This window comes from Nestor notabilis, unplaced genomic scaffold, assembly GCF_000696875.1.
Source record: "Nestor notabilis isolate BGI_N333 unplaced genomic scaffold, ASM69687v1 scaffold7493, whole genome shotgun sequence".
Classification (NCBI taxonomy): Eukaryota; Metazoa; Chordata; class Aves; order Psittaciformes; family Psittacidae; genus Nestor; species Nestor notabilis.
Window position 1 is genome coordinate 20284 of NW_009920521.1, and position 17192 is coordinate 37475.

General features: G+C 39.4%; 1 protein-coding gene across 1 annotated transcript in view; it reads right to left on the reverse strand.

The window, feature by feature from the left end:
- LOC104402744 (dystrophin-like) overlaps positions 1-17192 on the reverse strand; it is a gene marked incomplete at both ends in the record, with an annotated part of 37254 nt that overhangs the window by 19909 nt on the left and 153 nt on the right. Inside the window, 6 exons of the mRNA XM_010010703.1 lie at positions 2889-2954; positions 4270-4335; positions 8850-8888; positions 9670-9806; positions 14841-14952; positions 17070-17173. Of these exons, the coding sequence (XP_010009005.1) occupies positions 2889-2954; positions 4270-4335; positions 8850-8888; positions 9670-9806; positions 14841-14952; positions 17070-17173 (524 nt within the window). The remainder of the gene's footprint in view (positions 1-2888; positions 2955-4269; positions 4336-8849; positions 8889-9669; positions 9807-14840; positions 14953-17069; positions 17174-17192) is intronic.

Consider the following 17192-nt stretch of genomic DNA (forward strand, 5'->3'; position numbering starts at 1 on the left):
TTTCATATAATTAAAGCCAACTTTTGCCACAGCTGACAACCTGAGCTTTCTTCTTTTGCCTAACTTCAATTAGGAATTTGCTTGTAGAGAAAAGGCTATCTTCTGCTGCCTAATCTGTGCTGGGGAAGGGTCATTCAAGCAAAGGCAAGGCATTTATTTTTATACCTACGAACCCTTCTTATGTAATAAAGGTCTCCTCTATTTACCTATTTTTCTCTATAAAATTGTAAATGAGATGAAATAGAAATTGCTGACTTAATCTAATGAAATTGCACTACTTTTCACAGAATTTTGATTTATGTGGTTGGTTGGTTTTTTTTTTGTTTGTTTAAATTACAAGTGAAGTATAATGTCAGAATACAAATAAATTTTATGTAACACATATGATCTCTTTCTGTATTTCTATTGCCCCTGAATCTGTCTGGCATATGAAACAGAAACATCGCTGGAGGAGAAAAACAAATCCAATTCTGAAGACCTTGTCCATCGTCCAGTATTAAGTAGGTGTTTTAGGTGCTAAGGGGTGCACCCAAGCCCTAAACTATGCAGCTAACACCAGCAGTAACTGAGAAAACATGGAAGGTTTCTTTTGACACTGTAAATCAAGGACAGAAAAAAATGTCACTGCTGTTGGGATTTTTTTCTGTGCTATTACTTACTTACAAAAAACATTTCAGTCTAAGTTTTTTCTTTTACATTTGTAGTCCAGAATTTAACAGACATTTTGAATAGCAGTTATCGTTAAAAAATTAGAATTTTTCTTGTTTCCATTTTGTTCATGAAAATGTTAATGATGCCATTTGATAAATGCAGGGGTGCTAAAGCAACACAGAGCACATTAACATTAGTTCAGGAAAGAGAAATACTGATTTTTCACAATAGGCATCCTTTCCTTCTCCTAAACAAAATTTTAAAGGCTTGCCAGTTCCTAAATTTATACTTTTCATGTATGACTTCAACTGTGATTTCCTTCAAAGAACTGCTTTGCATTTATCAATACCCATATGCATCTTAAGTGAATTAACAGTGAAAAAGTGACATAACTATTGACATATAATACCACTCTGCAAGACATGGTCTTTTTATGTGATTTTCAGCCTGAACATGTTTTGTATAGATAAGTGCTATGAAAATATGTATTGAAATGCTTTATGGTATATACACACATTATGTCTTTATTTCCCTCCTGTCCTGTTTCCATCTATTGCTCCAACTGCAATTATAAACTTGATAATCCAAAACGCATGTCAACAAATAATATTAAAGCATAACCTGACAAGCGAAACTGAAAGAATTAGAGTTGTGAAGTTATGGTGAGCTTTGATTTTGCTGCAGTTTGTATCTATCTGGCTCATGTTTTTAAAAAAATTTAGAATGTACTGATTTATTCCCATTTTATTAGCACAAACCAATTATCAAACTGGATAGTCAGTGCTTAACTGAACTGAATAATATTAATACAACTCTTAATTAACCAAAGAACAAATCAAACAGCAAGGCCAAACTAAGGACACTGAAATACTTCATTGGGAACAACATGAAACTCCATCTATTAATGCATTACTACTCTCCATAATAATACAAAGTTAACATAAAACTTGGAACCAAAGTTTTCATTAACTGCATAAACCTATACTGACATCGTGCATGCATTAGTTTTGAGGTGTCATTATAACCTTCTCCTTTTTGAACCAATATATCAGAACAACGTACTTGGTTGTACAGGGTTGGTACAACAATTCTACCAAGTCAAAGGAGAATCTATTTTGAAACAATGAAACAGCTTTATTACTACACAAAAACATCTCACAGGCTCACAACCAACCTTAATGATTTGGAATCTCAATTCAAGGGAATGATAACTGGCCAGAGTATTGTGCATTAAAGAAATGCTACAAATTTAGTAAAAAGAAGATTATGTCTAAAGTTGCAAACAAATCCACACCTTAAACTGTGGTAAGGATGAGATTCTGTGTAAGAGGAAAAAAAAAAAAAAACCAAACCCAAACACCCTTAGAGAAGTTGGAATTCGAGGGGATTTTCATATTTTATTTATTTAGAATCCGTGCTATGACTTCTCCTACGCAGTTAACCAAGACCAAATTTTCAAGCATGACAATGACTTATGTACTTCTACTCTGTTTTCAGAAACATTACTCAGTTAGCTTTCTAGTTCTATGTCCTTTCATTCAGCAAATAAACAAGATCGAGAAAATCATGAGAGAAGAAATATATTACCATGTCAGTAACCACAGAAAGGTCTCGGTATTACATTAGATTGAACTACTTTTTTAAAACTAAAACTTTTATTTATGACTTTACATTTAAAGTAGTACAATCAATGTTTGTCAGTGATCTGCCCAACTTAAAAGTTTACTACTTCAATTATTTTGTGGAGAAGATGAGTCCCTCCTGGCTTACACTTGCAACGTATTTCAGGTATTTGAAGACCAATTTAGTCTCACTAACCTTCTGAATGACACTTTGCCCACAACTGTTTTCTAGCTTACAGGAATTTAACCTTGCAGTTAAGCTTGCAGTACAGACAAAGGGGTTATCTTTTTATGTTTGTCCTTACAACACATCAGATGATGAGCCTTTTTTCCAAGTAATATGGGAACTGTTTGCTGAATATTTCACTAATTTTTTGGAAGAAATTAGTGATTTTAATCTTGAAGGTATCCACCATCTGTTGCATAAATTTGGTATTAAGCTATAGGCCATGAATCTAGACAATACAAATTGAAAAAAAAAAAAACCTAAGTTCATCATTAAAATGAACCAGATGTGGTATATGGCCATGCAAATCCAGCACTGAAGAATTTCATTACAAGTTATTAACCTTCACAAGAAAACACACGCCAAAGATATTAAAACAGCCTACTTACATGCTCTCATTAGGTGAAATACTGTCATTTAGATAAGAACCATTGGTATTCTCCATTTCTGCTAGCCTGTGGAAAAATAAACAAGACACATTAAAATCAATTACATTTTCCAGAAACTTTATTTGCTCTAACATTCCTGAAAGACTTAAAGAGCATGATGTCTTTAATCAATTTGAAACTCAAATTAATTTATACTGTTGATTACAAAAGTTTTGCAATAAGCTATCACAAAGGACTGTTTATTTGTTACGATGACCTGGCTAAACTCACTTTCACGTTTCCAAGCCTTTCTCTGAGGTTATATTCCACTCCTCATGATTAATTAATTCCACAACCAAAGAAAGGCCTTACGATGCCAGGGGATTACACAAATTGCTTTGTACCTGGCAATGTCATCATCAAAACTGTAATGATCAGTCATTTCTCATTGGTTTTAAACACTCAGCCTCCTAAATGTCCTGCATAATTCAGAAATACCTCTCCTGATCAAGTGATTTTGTGGGAGAGATAGAAGAGGTTAGGTTGGAGTAACCATTTTTCATTATCTCAAACCTTGCTAATTTGCCTGTCTGGTGGAAAATGTTTTCATGTTTGTGCAATTAACCCACTTTTTTATTCTTAAGAGCAGTATGAAAGCAGAAAAGTGGACTAAAGCAGCAATATAGCACTATTTTAATCCTCCAAACCAAGTTAAAATCCTGTTTGTGGTACTGCACAAGGTGAATTACTTAACGTTAAAATGGCACTTGAGATTCACATGGAGTTTGGAGGTTTCTGCTCTTCTAAGTTGTATGATTACACCAGGGTCCATATTAAAGATGAAACTCTATACAAAATCCTAGAATCGCAGAATAGTTTGGGTTGGAAGAGACCTTTAAACATCATCTAGACCAACCCCCTGTAGTGAGCAGGGACATCTACGGCTAGATCAGGTTGCTCAGAGCCCTGTCCAACCTCACACCTTGAATGTTTCCAGGGATGGGGCATCTACCACCTCTCTGGGCAACCTGTTCCATTGTTTCATCATGGAACTTAAAAACTTCTTCCTTATGTTTAGTCTGAAACTGCCCTCTTTCAGTGAAAACCCATTACCCCTTATCTCCCTATTAAAACATCAGTAACCTGAATGCACAGCTTAACAAAGACCCCACAGGACCTAAAGGCCACTTCTAACCACACAGATGCTCTGGCATGCAAGTTAGTTGACAGGCTGGTTAACAGCAACCACAGACGATGCTCTGCATCCCAAAGCCTAGAAAGCAAAACCCCAAACCCTATGTTTCTTTAGGAAATGCTCAGGTAGCAGCTAGCCTTTGGGATTTTTTTTTTTTTTAATGATTGCTTAGAGAAAGATCTGCCTGATGTCCAGCTGGTCTCATACCTGCTAGCATAATGTTCAATGCGTGAATGAGTATCATCATGTGAAAGCTGAGGGGACGAGGCAGGCCTATAAGGCAGAAAACACTGATTAATCACAAACAATACCCCTTTAAAAGTAAAAAGACACTTAGCTATGCCTATACCCTCACATCTTCACGCCTTATGCTATGTTTGATAAACAGCAAGTTATAACTCCAGGCGCTGCGTGTGCCTCCTCAAGCCATCGGTGCAATGTTTTGCGGTACCACACTGGGGATTTCAACCATTTTGCAATCCATTCACTGCAACGACTCCTCCTCACACCACTCTCTGAAGAACCCTTTCCCAAAGGATTTATAGAAGAGCTTTCACCCCGGTTTTCCTTTCACACCTGCCTCTTTCACTGGTAATTCTGTTTCACACACAGCCCTACGCCAGCTGTGAAAGCCCTGCTGGGAACCTCTCCTCTACTCCCGCCCTGCTCCATTGCCTGTTTCCAGCACACCCCGCTTAAAAGAGCCGTTAAGGACTACTCCACGAGCAACTAGAAATAAATACAAGAAACATAAGATGTCTGAAATGAACCTTTAATAACACACTGCAGACAGTGATGATTTTGCCTAGCGTCTTTCCAGAGTTGCAATCTGAACCGTAGATCAGTGTGTTCTACACGAGGACACTGTCAACTATTTTGGGTTTTCTGATTGACAGATCAGATGGTATGAGGACCTCTTCACTTTTTTGTTGATGAAAACAATTCATAGAACTTTTCTCATCAATAAGAGTATTGTTTCTTACAGCCTCAACTCTGGAAAACATCACCATGGAATCAGGTTGCCTACGCTGCTCCTCTAGAGAGCACCCTTTGCTGCCATAAGGGATTTTGTTGATGTATCTACACGTATCAGGAGGTGCTGGAATAACAAAAAAATGATGCAGCTTCCCAAACTGTATGGCAATCTCCTATTTTAGCTAAATTTCAGCATCTCTTTATTCCATCTCTGACGACTCTCCTTCTGGAACTCCTGATTAAGGAAGGACTTTCTCCCATTTTAAACTGTTGGATACTGTAGTTCAGGCTGAGTCTGCCCAATTGGGATTGCACTACATTGCAAGAGCATATACATTTTGTTTGTACTGCTTATATAACAAGACTGTAATAATTTGTAATGCTCCCATGTTAGGAGTTTGATAAGCCTGCAGCATATCAACTAGGCTGGTCATCTTCCAGTTTTCTAATCATCCTGCAAGGGGCTCTAGAAAATTAGGATCCCTCTAAATTCATAGAGCTGTATGCTGGATATAGAAAATTCATCATCATTAATGTCTCCTTCTCACAGGACAGCAAAGAGTTTTTCTCTTTTAAGACCTTAAAGGCCAAGTATCACAAATCTCATTTTGTCTGATATGAGCTTTAGCTTCTGACTGTACTTTTACCCATCAACATGTTCAAACATCACCACAGCACACCAGAAGATAAATACTCAGTTCACAGAGTTCCTCAGTACAGCAGAGATTCATGCGGATGGGCAATCACTTCCCTCCAACTTGATATCCTATATTTTTTGTAAGAACATCTACACAGAAAGGAAGGGAGGGGAGAAAGGATGCAATTTATCTAGAGCAGTGGATTACGGAGCAGCAAGACAACAACAGTTTTCAGATAAACTGATGCTATCCCCATTTTTTCATTTGTTTGACATACAGCAGGAGTTAAGCTGGTCTAAGCTGGTACTATCAATACTCACACAAATGTTGCTGCTAATACTGTGTGTAGACTAAGAAATCTGTGCTGAAAGTAGCTTTAGTTTTGAGCTAGATTATTTCCCAGTCCCTCTTACCCTGGCATTGCACACGTGTTTGTACCAGTTCAGAGGGAAGGACAGCACTTGGTTGGGAATATGGGCAATGAAGAGATGTCCCTTCTGGCAGTAGTGCAATGCAAATAATGGGCCTGACTGCATGATCACATACTTGCTGCCTTGAAGCTAAGCTTCAACTTTGTAAGTGAACAAGGTGGGTGATTATATATATTCTAAAGGTAACAGAGAGTTGTGTAACTTGTTGTTTCTGTCTCTTCATCAATTGCAGGCAGGGGATGAGGCTACATTTCCAGGTTTTTCTCCACTTCAGAATATACTGCAATGGAGACCTACCTCAAAACAGCTTTCTGAAAGTTTGCTTAAGAAAGCAAACCTCTTGAGAAGCACTGTAGTCTGCTCAGAGGTACATTTTTGCCGGTATCTGAGAAAGCTTAAGGCTGCCTGTGCTGCAGTTCAGGCTGTTGCATAGACATACTCTTAGATGACCATCTGTGCTAGAGCTCACTGTCCTTCTTTTCTCAGCACATATACTCAGCCCGCCTAATTTTGAACTGCAAGAAGGCTAGGAGACATAGCCAATATTTAGCCAAGATAACCACCCCTTTTACAACGGCCCCACACCTGCATTGCTCAGTATGGGGTGTGCAGGAACAGCTCGGGGAATTCCAGTTAAGTGGCAGTCGAGTGGCAAACGCTACCTTCTGCAATTCCCTGCACCCTGCAAACCTGGCTGGCAGGACAAGGGCACTTTTCTTCCTGTTGAGCATTTCGGTTGATGCTTCTTGAGAAAGTGCAGAATCAAGTACTTCATATTTGGGCCACTGGCAGCCCCACAGTCCAAGTAAAGAGACACAAATTCTCACAAAAGGTGTGAGCTGTCCCTTTAATGGCTGGCAAGCAAAATATCTGTGCAAAATACTGGATAATAAGCAGTCAGAATCACTGACTTCTAACAAAAAATATGTATGTATGTATTTATAGTCACTTTTATGCTGATGTCAGGATAGCACCCGAACACTGCCAGGTATGCTCTTCTGGAGTATTCTGAAGATTACTAGAAGGCTGGCATGAAAGCATCAGAAAAAGGCAAGATCTTAGAAAACATGGGAAAGTTGTACGATAACTAGAATAAAGAGGTTTGGCAGCTGACACTGGAATCAGTCCCGTAACTGAGAAACACCTTTAAACCTGGGTAGCTCAGTAACTTGTAAGTCCCATGATCTAGCGTCATGGAAAGGAACCAAGTCAGCAGAACAACATGAACAGCAATTCTTTCAAGACACTACTCATTTTTTTGATTTTCTGCGTTCTTGTCAGACCAGACAAAAGGACTGTGTTAGGGAAGATACCTGAGTTGGTTTGATAAAAGGTGAAACCTCTCCATACATATCCTGTTTCTCAGTATTTCTCAAGTTTTCCTAAGTATTACATGCAAGTTAAACTCCCTGCAGTATACAACACCAAACCTTTCGTGTCAAGCTGTCGGTTTAGGCATAACCTATGGTGTTAATACTGTAAGTAAGTAGAATTAGGCATGTTATGTCAGTCAGAGCAATGCCATTCCTTATTATCCAGGCTTTCTTTAAATGTTACTTTTAACTTTGCAATTGTTCTAAGGTGTAAGAAATCTAGATCCACAGTTGAGCATACAGAATGCTGCAATTGTCCCCAGATGCATTTATAAATGAAAGTGCATCCTGAAGTTCAAAGCCCCTCTATTTCAGCCTGTTTCCAGCCTTTTGGCATCTTCTGTGGGCGAATCCTCAAGAATCCTCAAGTACTAGACATGTTTCTTGGGTGCTTAAATTTCCTACACGTAGGGCACTTGACTTGACTTCCCAATAGTTTGTGCTCCAAACGAAAATTATAAATCAATATTCCAATGTATACATTTCACTATTGTTTATTCTACCAAAACTTTCCATGAAGGTGCAAGCCATATACATTTCACCATATAGAAATATATAAAACTCTTATTTATTAGTTTCTCATTAGTTATCAATATGTGAATTAAAAATAATCCTTATTTAACATTATTCTAAAACCATCCATGTAACACTAGTAGTAGCAAATGCCACAACAGTAAATATATATATATTTATCTCTTTAGTTTATGGTAAGGGTATTACTACAACAGTAAGACAATGCACGTGCAGGAATGGTGCAAGAATGAAAATCCATTTCATAGCTGAAAAAATTCTACTTTTTTAGCTTCTGAGAAAATACAGTAAACATTTCCCCATTCCAACCTGCCTTCACAAATCTTACTGTATCTAAAAAACTGTAATAAAATACCCAGCGAGCTTTGGATTAATTAGGGCACATGAGCGTGCACGGTTGTGCACAAAACCAAATCATAGCTTTTGCTACAAAACAATGTCGTTCCTGAAACTGAATAGAATCCATCAAGTTCAATTTCTACCTTTCAAAAAGCGTTTAGTATACATTCAGAGGGATCAACACTTATTCAGAAACACAAGCTTTTAAATGACAAACATAAGCATTAGTAGGACTGCGCCAAAATCCCTGTTAATTCGATGAAAATACATACTCCAGAAAGAGTATACAGTACACAATCCATGATTGCTGAGAATTCCTGGATTTATCCCATTCTACTCATTTGGGATCAAAACATTCCTTCAGAGAGTGCACCAAAGAAAATAATCATAAAGAAGGAAGGAAATGAACTTATGTAAAACTAAAGAAACAAACAAACAAAACAAAGTGAGGGAACGCAGCAGCAGTAGCAGCAGCAGCACACTTCAGCAAAAGTACTCACGCAGAATCTACTGGCCAGAAGTTGATCAGAGTAACAGGACTGCAAGACAAAAAATGAGGAGGTGAAGAGAGAGGCAGAAGAAACTCAGCAGCAAAATAACTACAGAAAGGTTTGGGAGAAAAAAAAAAATAAAAATCACAACAACTGAAAACCAGAAGTCCAGCAGACCAATATGAGTGAAATGTGAAAAGCAACCAACCAAAAAGTGAGAAAAAAATTTAAATCTAAAACAAAAAAAGAAAGAGAAAGAGCGAGAACAAGCTGCATGCAATTGCCATTAAACAACTGATTAAACTTGTAAAAAAACCGAAGGGAACTGGGTTGACTCATTGATTTCTCCATGTGCATCATTATTGCTTTCTATTTTTTTCCATAAAGACATCAAAGCATTTAATAAGTCTGAATTTATAGGGTGAGAAAAGAAGAAATCAGCTGGGAAGCTTGCAAACACAGTAGCCTAATTACAAAAAATAAAACCACGGAAAGACACCCATTTGGAGGAAAATAAAAATTTAATGAAGAGATCATTAGTCTCCAAATTGCCATATCAAACTTAGAAGTTTATAAGACTGTCAGTAAGACAGTAAGTATTTTTCTTTTACTAACTGAAGCGGTAGTTCCTGTATAAAGACAGGTGAAAACAGACAAAGGCAATGGCAATTGGAATCCCAGCTTGTGTTTTCCTGCCAGCCGAGGTTAACAGCAATGAAAGACAGAAAGAGGCTTTATGCATTTAGGAAGTGCAGGGATTTGGCACCAGCTGGGGAGCTCAAAGAGCGTATCAAATGAATTGCTATTTAGACACTTCAGAGCTACTCACGTTTCCATGTTGTCTCCCTCCAAGACAGTTTGCACAGGCAGGTAGCCCATTCGTGGGTGCTTTGCAAAATATCTTTTTGTTCGAAATTTGTTTTTTAGTACCTTGGCAAAGTCACGGACATCTTCTCCTGAAGTTGTCTGAAAGCCACAAATCACAACGAAATCATCTTTCATGAGGTTATTACGGTTTTTTGGCTGCCTCTTCCTTTACTGGGTCACTTGGAAGATCTGTGGCCACACCAAGCAAAGCCGCCAACAGCTCACCTCCGGAGCTGCAAATTTTATTTACTTATCACTGTCACCTTACAATGTACTACACAGTGACACTGCTAGTGGGGAAGAAGGAAAAAAAAAAGAGAAGCTGCAAACCCCCCTGATAGGCTCGTGCCTCACCTCTGGTGATCTCAAGAGGACAAGCAATAGTTAGACAAGAATTTGTCATTTCCTCATCTGGCTCAGGAGACTTCCTGCCTGCTTTTTGTTCAGCAAAAAAATGGCTCTAACAGAGGATACGCAGCCGGTCAGTGCGTCCAGCCTGCACAGGGAGGATACGCACCCAGTGATCCAACTGCTTCACTGTCTGGATCCTTACTCTTACCACACACTTGTCTTCTACATCTCAAGGACTTGTCAGTCTGCAAGTCAGACCTCTATTCTCAGTATGTCTTCTTTCCAGTTTCCCTTCTCAGCCTCCTCTGCCATTAAAGAGAAACAAAAAGCAGGTGCAAGCTGCAGAAAGCTCTTAGATCAGTTATTTCATCCTGTGCGTGTTTAATCTGAAGCTAGCAGGCACTTAAGATCAATACCCTGAGAGAAGTACAAGGTGCATGAAGTTTTCTACTACTCCCTTGCCTGCAGTGGGCTTTCCTTGCTGCTGCAGAGACCAGCAGAGGAGTGTGAAGTGGAATTAGTTTCCTAAAGATCAGAATGAGCAAGGAAGAATTCAAAAGATGTCTGGTGGGAAGATGCAAGACTTCATGTGAGCCCGACCAAGAGATGGGTGATGTTCTGAAGAATTTTAATGGAAGACTTCAGTTACTTTAGTCAGGCTGCACTCCCTTCTCCGCACCTCACAGAGACATTCGACCTTGAAATGCTGCTCTTCTACAGTAAACTAAGTTCTTCCTGACCCACATAATGATATTGCTTCTCCAGCGTATCTAATTTGAAGGAAAGAAATGAGGTAAAAGTTAATCTTTCTGACATTTTTTAATGAGTTCTACACCTTCTCTTTAGAGAGGAAGGAGGTGCTGGGACATATCAGTCATGCCAACCTTCACTGACCTGCTGAAACACAGAAGTATACATTTGTAATGATTGCCTGGCTAGAAAAATTAAGGATGCCCTGAAAAATAATCAGCAAAAAGACCAAAATGCATCAACAGAAAGGACAAGTATTATGCCTGTACTAACAACACCTGCAAGCTCCATGTAAAGCTGGAAAGAATTTGTGTTTTTTCTGGTCATTTGGTCTGGTAGGAAAATTCGCTGTGACTGGCAGAGAAGTGACACAGCAGAACATGCGAGCCAGTACAGCAGCATCTGCATTTTCAAGAAACTGAGATAATGCTTGATAATATTAACTATCACTTCCTCAACACATCAGAAGTAAAGACATTGTGGGGAAGGGGTGGATTAGGCATGGCCAGACCACCCAGAGGACTGTAGAAAGGGGATTTACTGAGGTGGCCTTGCATGAGCCAGCAGGAGGGAATTCCCTCTGCCAGATGCCATCTACAAGGCCTGCTAGGATTGCTTCTAACCAGGTCAGCATCAGGAGAGCACACAGAGCACATCAGCTGGGAAGAGAGGGAATCTTTTACTATTTAGTCTTGGTATAAATGGATTAAGCACAGCTTTCTGTCCAATTTGTTCACCTGTGTCATTTATAACCATTTATCCCTGCCTTGTCTATTTTCCATGTTGTGAACACTTTCCATTGCATTTGACTGTAATTTGGATTAAGCGTTTTTCAGTATAATTAACAATAAAACACTCTGTGCTTCAGCCTTCCTAAAGTTGTTATTCCCCCTTGCTTCTGGGAACTTCTGCATGACCAACACACAGTACAATGGTGTGTATGCACAGAAACATCCCAACGCAGTTGGTAGCACAAGAATCCCAAGAAGAAAATATGTCTTCTAGTGCCAACGAGAAGCACCAAGCACCTCTCATACGATCCAAATGCCATTCAAAAAATGTTCAAGGAGCACGAAGCAAAGAAAATGTGATTATGATGTGGACAAGATGATAAACTGAGGCTATTTTCAGCCAGACTTTCTGATTTATACCACAGATGTTTTATTACATGATTTTCAGAGTAAAATCACCCAAACCGAAATTCTCAGCAGAACTAGTTTATGAGCAAGAAACAGTGGAGTTTCAGCATCCCAGCTCTCTTAAATCAAAGCAATATATAGGCAGCTGGGTAGAGCATGTTCCAAAACTATTCTGAAACTGGAACTATTTCATAAGAAATAGTTCTTATTCACAGAAGAACCACCATCTGACTCTTCCCAGCTTGGCTTAAGAAAGTGCCTTGCCAAGCCCTCAGCCCAGACAGCCCAACTGCAAACACTAGCTGTTGACAGCTATCTTGGTTTGACATGCTTCCGTCTAACAAGGTGGTTGATGTGTCACTGTCTGTTAAACCCAAACAGAAAAATGATGCTACATTTAAATCCCTGTCTAGAAGTTGCCTTCTATGCTTTATCTTAAACCTCTTTCAAAAAAAAAAAAAAAAGAAAAGTCATCTCTTTCTGAACAATAAAACTGAGCTGCGCTGCTTTCAGGAATAATTGTTGCAATTTTTCTGCCTAAATGAAAATTAGGAAACTTAATTCTGCCTCAACTTTTTGCACAAGAGGAAAACTTATCACATCCCTCAGATACTTAGCATGAGTTCTGAAATCTCCCCTGAGCAGAACTAAAGACTGCAGTGCTCCAAAATCTCCTGGAAGTAAGAGGGAGGGTGAATAAAAATACCAAAACACTTCATTGTGCACATCTAGCTATTGCAAAGATATATCAAAGACGGCACCTCATGTCTTCTGTCTACCAAAATGCATTTTAAGGTCAGAGATCTGTCTGGAGGAAAAGATAAAAATGCTCTACCACCTGCAAACGTCTCTTCACTCATTTAGAAAACAACTGCATACTAGATATGACAGCTTCAGCGGATGTCTTGTTCAGTCACAGAGGAGTTGGGTAGACTTTTTTTAATAGCAGCAACACAAAAAACATCAGGGCTTGCTGTGTGCCACCGTCACTTTTTTCTTTTTCACCCAGTTAATCCTTCTCTAATTCAACTGGCTGCCAGTGCAGCCAGGCACAGCACATTAGCACGGGCTGCTGGACTTGAGGATTCACAAAAAAATGTACTGGCTGTGAATGGTTCTTTATTCTGACCCAGCAATCTGGATGTGGCTGCAGGTTTTCTGCTTGCCACCGTGTTCACCTATTAGTAATCTGTTTTTCCAGGGAGAACAGAAACCTGCTGGACCTTGTGTTGCAATGAGTTGCTGCGGGCTGTGGGAGTGTCTCACAATCCATTTTTGTTTCTCTATCCTCAAAACACATCTAATGAACAGGGTAAGAAAACAATAGCAAGAAGTTGGTTTGTGCACTCTATGCACCATTCGCAAATCTCCCATGTCACTTATTAGCAAGACGAAGAGTGGCAAACTGCAAACAAACCCATAGCCAATTCAGCAAGGAGGTGCTCGGCTGCAGCTGGAAGGAATGCTCTAACAAGGTCGGTCACTCACTTGCTGGCTCTGCATACAATGCCGATCATGAGATTCTGCTCTAGGAATGCTGCGACGGAGGAGTCTGTTCAGACCTGCCCAGGCAGCATCAGCATTTCCCTCTGACTTGTACAGCAGTTCAGGCAAATCGCCCTTTCCAGCAACCTCAACCCCTGGGGGGTGACACTAAAAAGCAGCAGCCAGTGAATACTGACAAACAGCTAGCAAATTCACAGTAGTTGCCCTTGCAGTGATTCAGATTAAATACTGCCATTTAAATGCTACAGTAAAAGTTCACAGATAATGTAAATAAATATATTGGGTTTGCTTTACTATATTTTAGGGGAATAATTTTTTTTCTCTTTCCTAAGTTTCTAAGAAAGCTGAGAGTCTTCACTTCATTTTGGCCATGTCTTTTTGTTTGGATGACGATATAAAGACCATTCATAAAATTTTATGAGGCTAGACCATAAAATAGTTTTGATGCTTTATTTTCACTATATAGATTTGACCAGAAGATGAACGTACGAGACTAAGGTCCATCCCATCACACCAGGAAATGACAACCAGAGAGCACACTGCTTCAAGACCACCACAAACAATAGCAAAGGCAACTGAGAGCTCAGATGTGCTGCATCGTGGAAGAACAACTTGAGACGTTCTCTCTGCACTGGTCAAGAGTGGCCAAAACAAAAAGCAGCACACTGAAAGAGTAAAATGGAATTTCATTTGCCAGCTTTCTGGTAAGAAAAAAATGTTTATGCAAAAGTGATCCTTTTGAGAGCTGTGAAACAAGGTTGAAGACCCTCACCACACCATCAGTGCAGCACATCTGCATTGTGCTGCATTGAGCACCTCGGCTTACAGTCTTCAGTAATGAAACCTAACTTGCTATTCTTGAGAACTTCCCTGGTATTATATATCATCAAGTGATTATACTATACCAAGTTCTTTACTAAGTAGTAAAGAACTTAAAAATGCAATCACAGTGCTGCAGGGGTAAAAAAAAAAAATGAAGTGGCAATTTTCTGAGGAAAGGAAGAAAAATCTCACACGGATATGGAGAAAACATTGTGACCTAAGATACAAATGAGTATTTGCACAAATCACAGGCTTCCTTCAGGATCCAGAAAGTGAACTTGGCACTGAACATGGAACAAGTCATTAGCACACAATAATACATCACAACACGGCATTATACAAACAATGAACTTCAGTTTACTTCAAACCACTGAAGTATCCTTTACTAAGCATCAGAAATTGCTGGCATACACAGAATATAAAAGGGGATTTAACTGGGGGGGTGTGGGAGGTGGAGAGGGGGAAGAAAAGCCACCAAAATACTCCATTACCTTGCACATAGAAAATGAAGTTTTTCTTTTCTACATAAGAAAGGACAGTAAGGGTCAGTAAAACAGCTACTTACTGGTGTGCAGTACTCCACCATGGGATAGTGCATTTTGTGACCTTTTGCCACACGGCCAGAGAAGAAGCAACTTTGGCAGATGTCATAGTTAAAGTGCTTTAAACTTCTGTACCTAAAAGCGGAGAAAAAAATTCACGGCTTCAGAGCTTTGTATGTGAACGCTTTGTATCAGCTTGTCAAGTTTTCTGTGTTAGTAAATTCTCTTCCCCGAGATGTCACATGGTGTGCAATGCTGGGCAATGCTCCTCTGCCACCGAGGGACTGGTATTTGCTGCCTTAGATGTTTATCAAAGATCTGAATCTCCAAAAACAGTTTTAACATTGGGCAACAGTGAAAAATTTCTACACACTCACTCTCTCTTAAAAGACAAAAGACACTAGAATGCTTTTTATTTCTACAATGCCAATTTTAGTTCTTTGGCTCTTCATCTTCATCATGATTCCTAACACAGAATGTCTGAGGAAGTGAAATTCAAGTAAGTTATGCTCTTCTCAACAAGTCACTCCAACAAACTCCTAACTGCTGCATACAAGGCAGGAATTTGTGACTTTCCTATCACCTCTACCAAAACAATTTTCCTGTATGGCATTCCCCCCATGCAAAACACCGAATGCACTTTTGGGCCATTATTTAACCTCATCAGCTCTGTGAGGCAGCTAACTACTCTATCTGCTACGTTGAAGTGACTGAAAGAGCTAGAGGCATAAGGGTTGTCTTGTTCCAAATACGCGAAGCAGTTCAGTCACAATGACCTCAAAAGAACATTGTTTTACATGCACTGAGACACACAGTATTAGCTTTCTAAAAGCATTCCAATACAGTATCTTTTTGTCAAGTGCATACACGGGGTTTCAATGACTTGCAAAGCCAGAGAAAAAATCTGCAACAGACAGATTCCACTATCATGATAATAGATTTGTTATATAAATTTAAGAGACAGATGAGATCAGTCAAGTAAAATTAGATGCAAACACAGAGCTCCAGTGTCTACTTCCCGAGTTCTCAACACTCACTACAGACTATCCATTCACTTGCTACCCTTTGATTTTCCAAGTGCTGCATTTTTCAATTCCACCTACTTGTCTTTGGCTGTTTATATAAAACTGTGTAAGTAATTCAGTAGTTCATAAACCATATCTGGGAATGTGAAAATTAAGACTTTGTGGATGTGTTGAACTACTTCTCATCCCTAGCTCTTCCTCAGTAATACTTACCATTTCCCAGTTAAGATATTCAAGGGGAATAAAAGCAGGAGGAGGAAAATTGAAGTGATTAGAGAAACAGCCTCACTGAAGAGCACTCAGGTTGAAATCAAAGCAATACCTTCATTATTTCCTCTGTTTCCCACTGCCCGTGAAATTGCAAAGTAGAAAGCACTGCCCCATTACATGCATAAAAGCAACATTCATACTCTCCCAGTTAAAGCAAAATGATGGCTTTTCTATGTGGTACTGCTTGCTCCTGTTGTCTACCTAGGTTTTAGAAACAAAATTACAGAAAGCTCTTTGTAAACAACACGATACCATAGAAGGACAAATGCCAATGGTAAAAGACGACCAAGCACAAAAAGGACAGAAACCATGCAAAGCAGCTACTGCTCAGCAAAGTGATAAAACAAGTCTAGGCATAATTGAAAGTGAGTATTTACTTAGCCGTTAAGTGAATTCTCAACAGGCATACCAACACACAGCCATTTTAAAACACAGTGACTTATTCATTGCCATAGTAACCATGGTGTTGATCCAGACGTTTAAATAGACCAGTAACATTTCCCCCACTCCAGGTTAATGTTCCACCAACAACATTCTTTCTCTGAGAAACATACATGTAGCTTTACAGGCTGCAAATTTTCAAGGCATTTCCCTGCTTTCTACCATGACAGAAAGCAATTCGTTAGGATGCAGTTCAGAAAATTTAACTGCGTGTATAGGACACACCAAATGTAAAGCAAATCGGTTTAGGTGTGAATCCACCAATACTTTGGTCGAAGCACTGAAAGAGTGGGACACAGAGGAAGGGCCGTATCTTAATTGACAGATGGTTTTCGTTCTCATCAACTTCTGCATCACTGTACCCAGTCTAGGTGTCACTCTTCCTCATGTCCCATCACAGTTATTTTTTCCCTGAACAAAATGCATGAAATCAAGCATTTGATTTGTCTGGAAACAAGCAGAGCTCTTCATCCACCGAGCAGCAGTACACATGGCAGAAAGGGAGCGAGTCTGTACCTGAATCCAATAATTGGGCACTCCTTGCAAATGTTACACTTCGCTTGGTGTTTGGCGGTCTCAGCAGCAGCCACCCTGTGCAAGACAGGCAGCCATACCATGGACTGTGGTTCCAACCCCCTC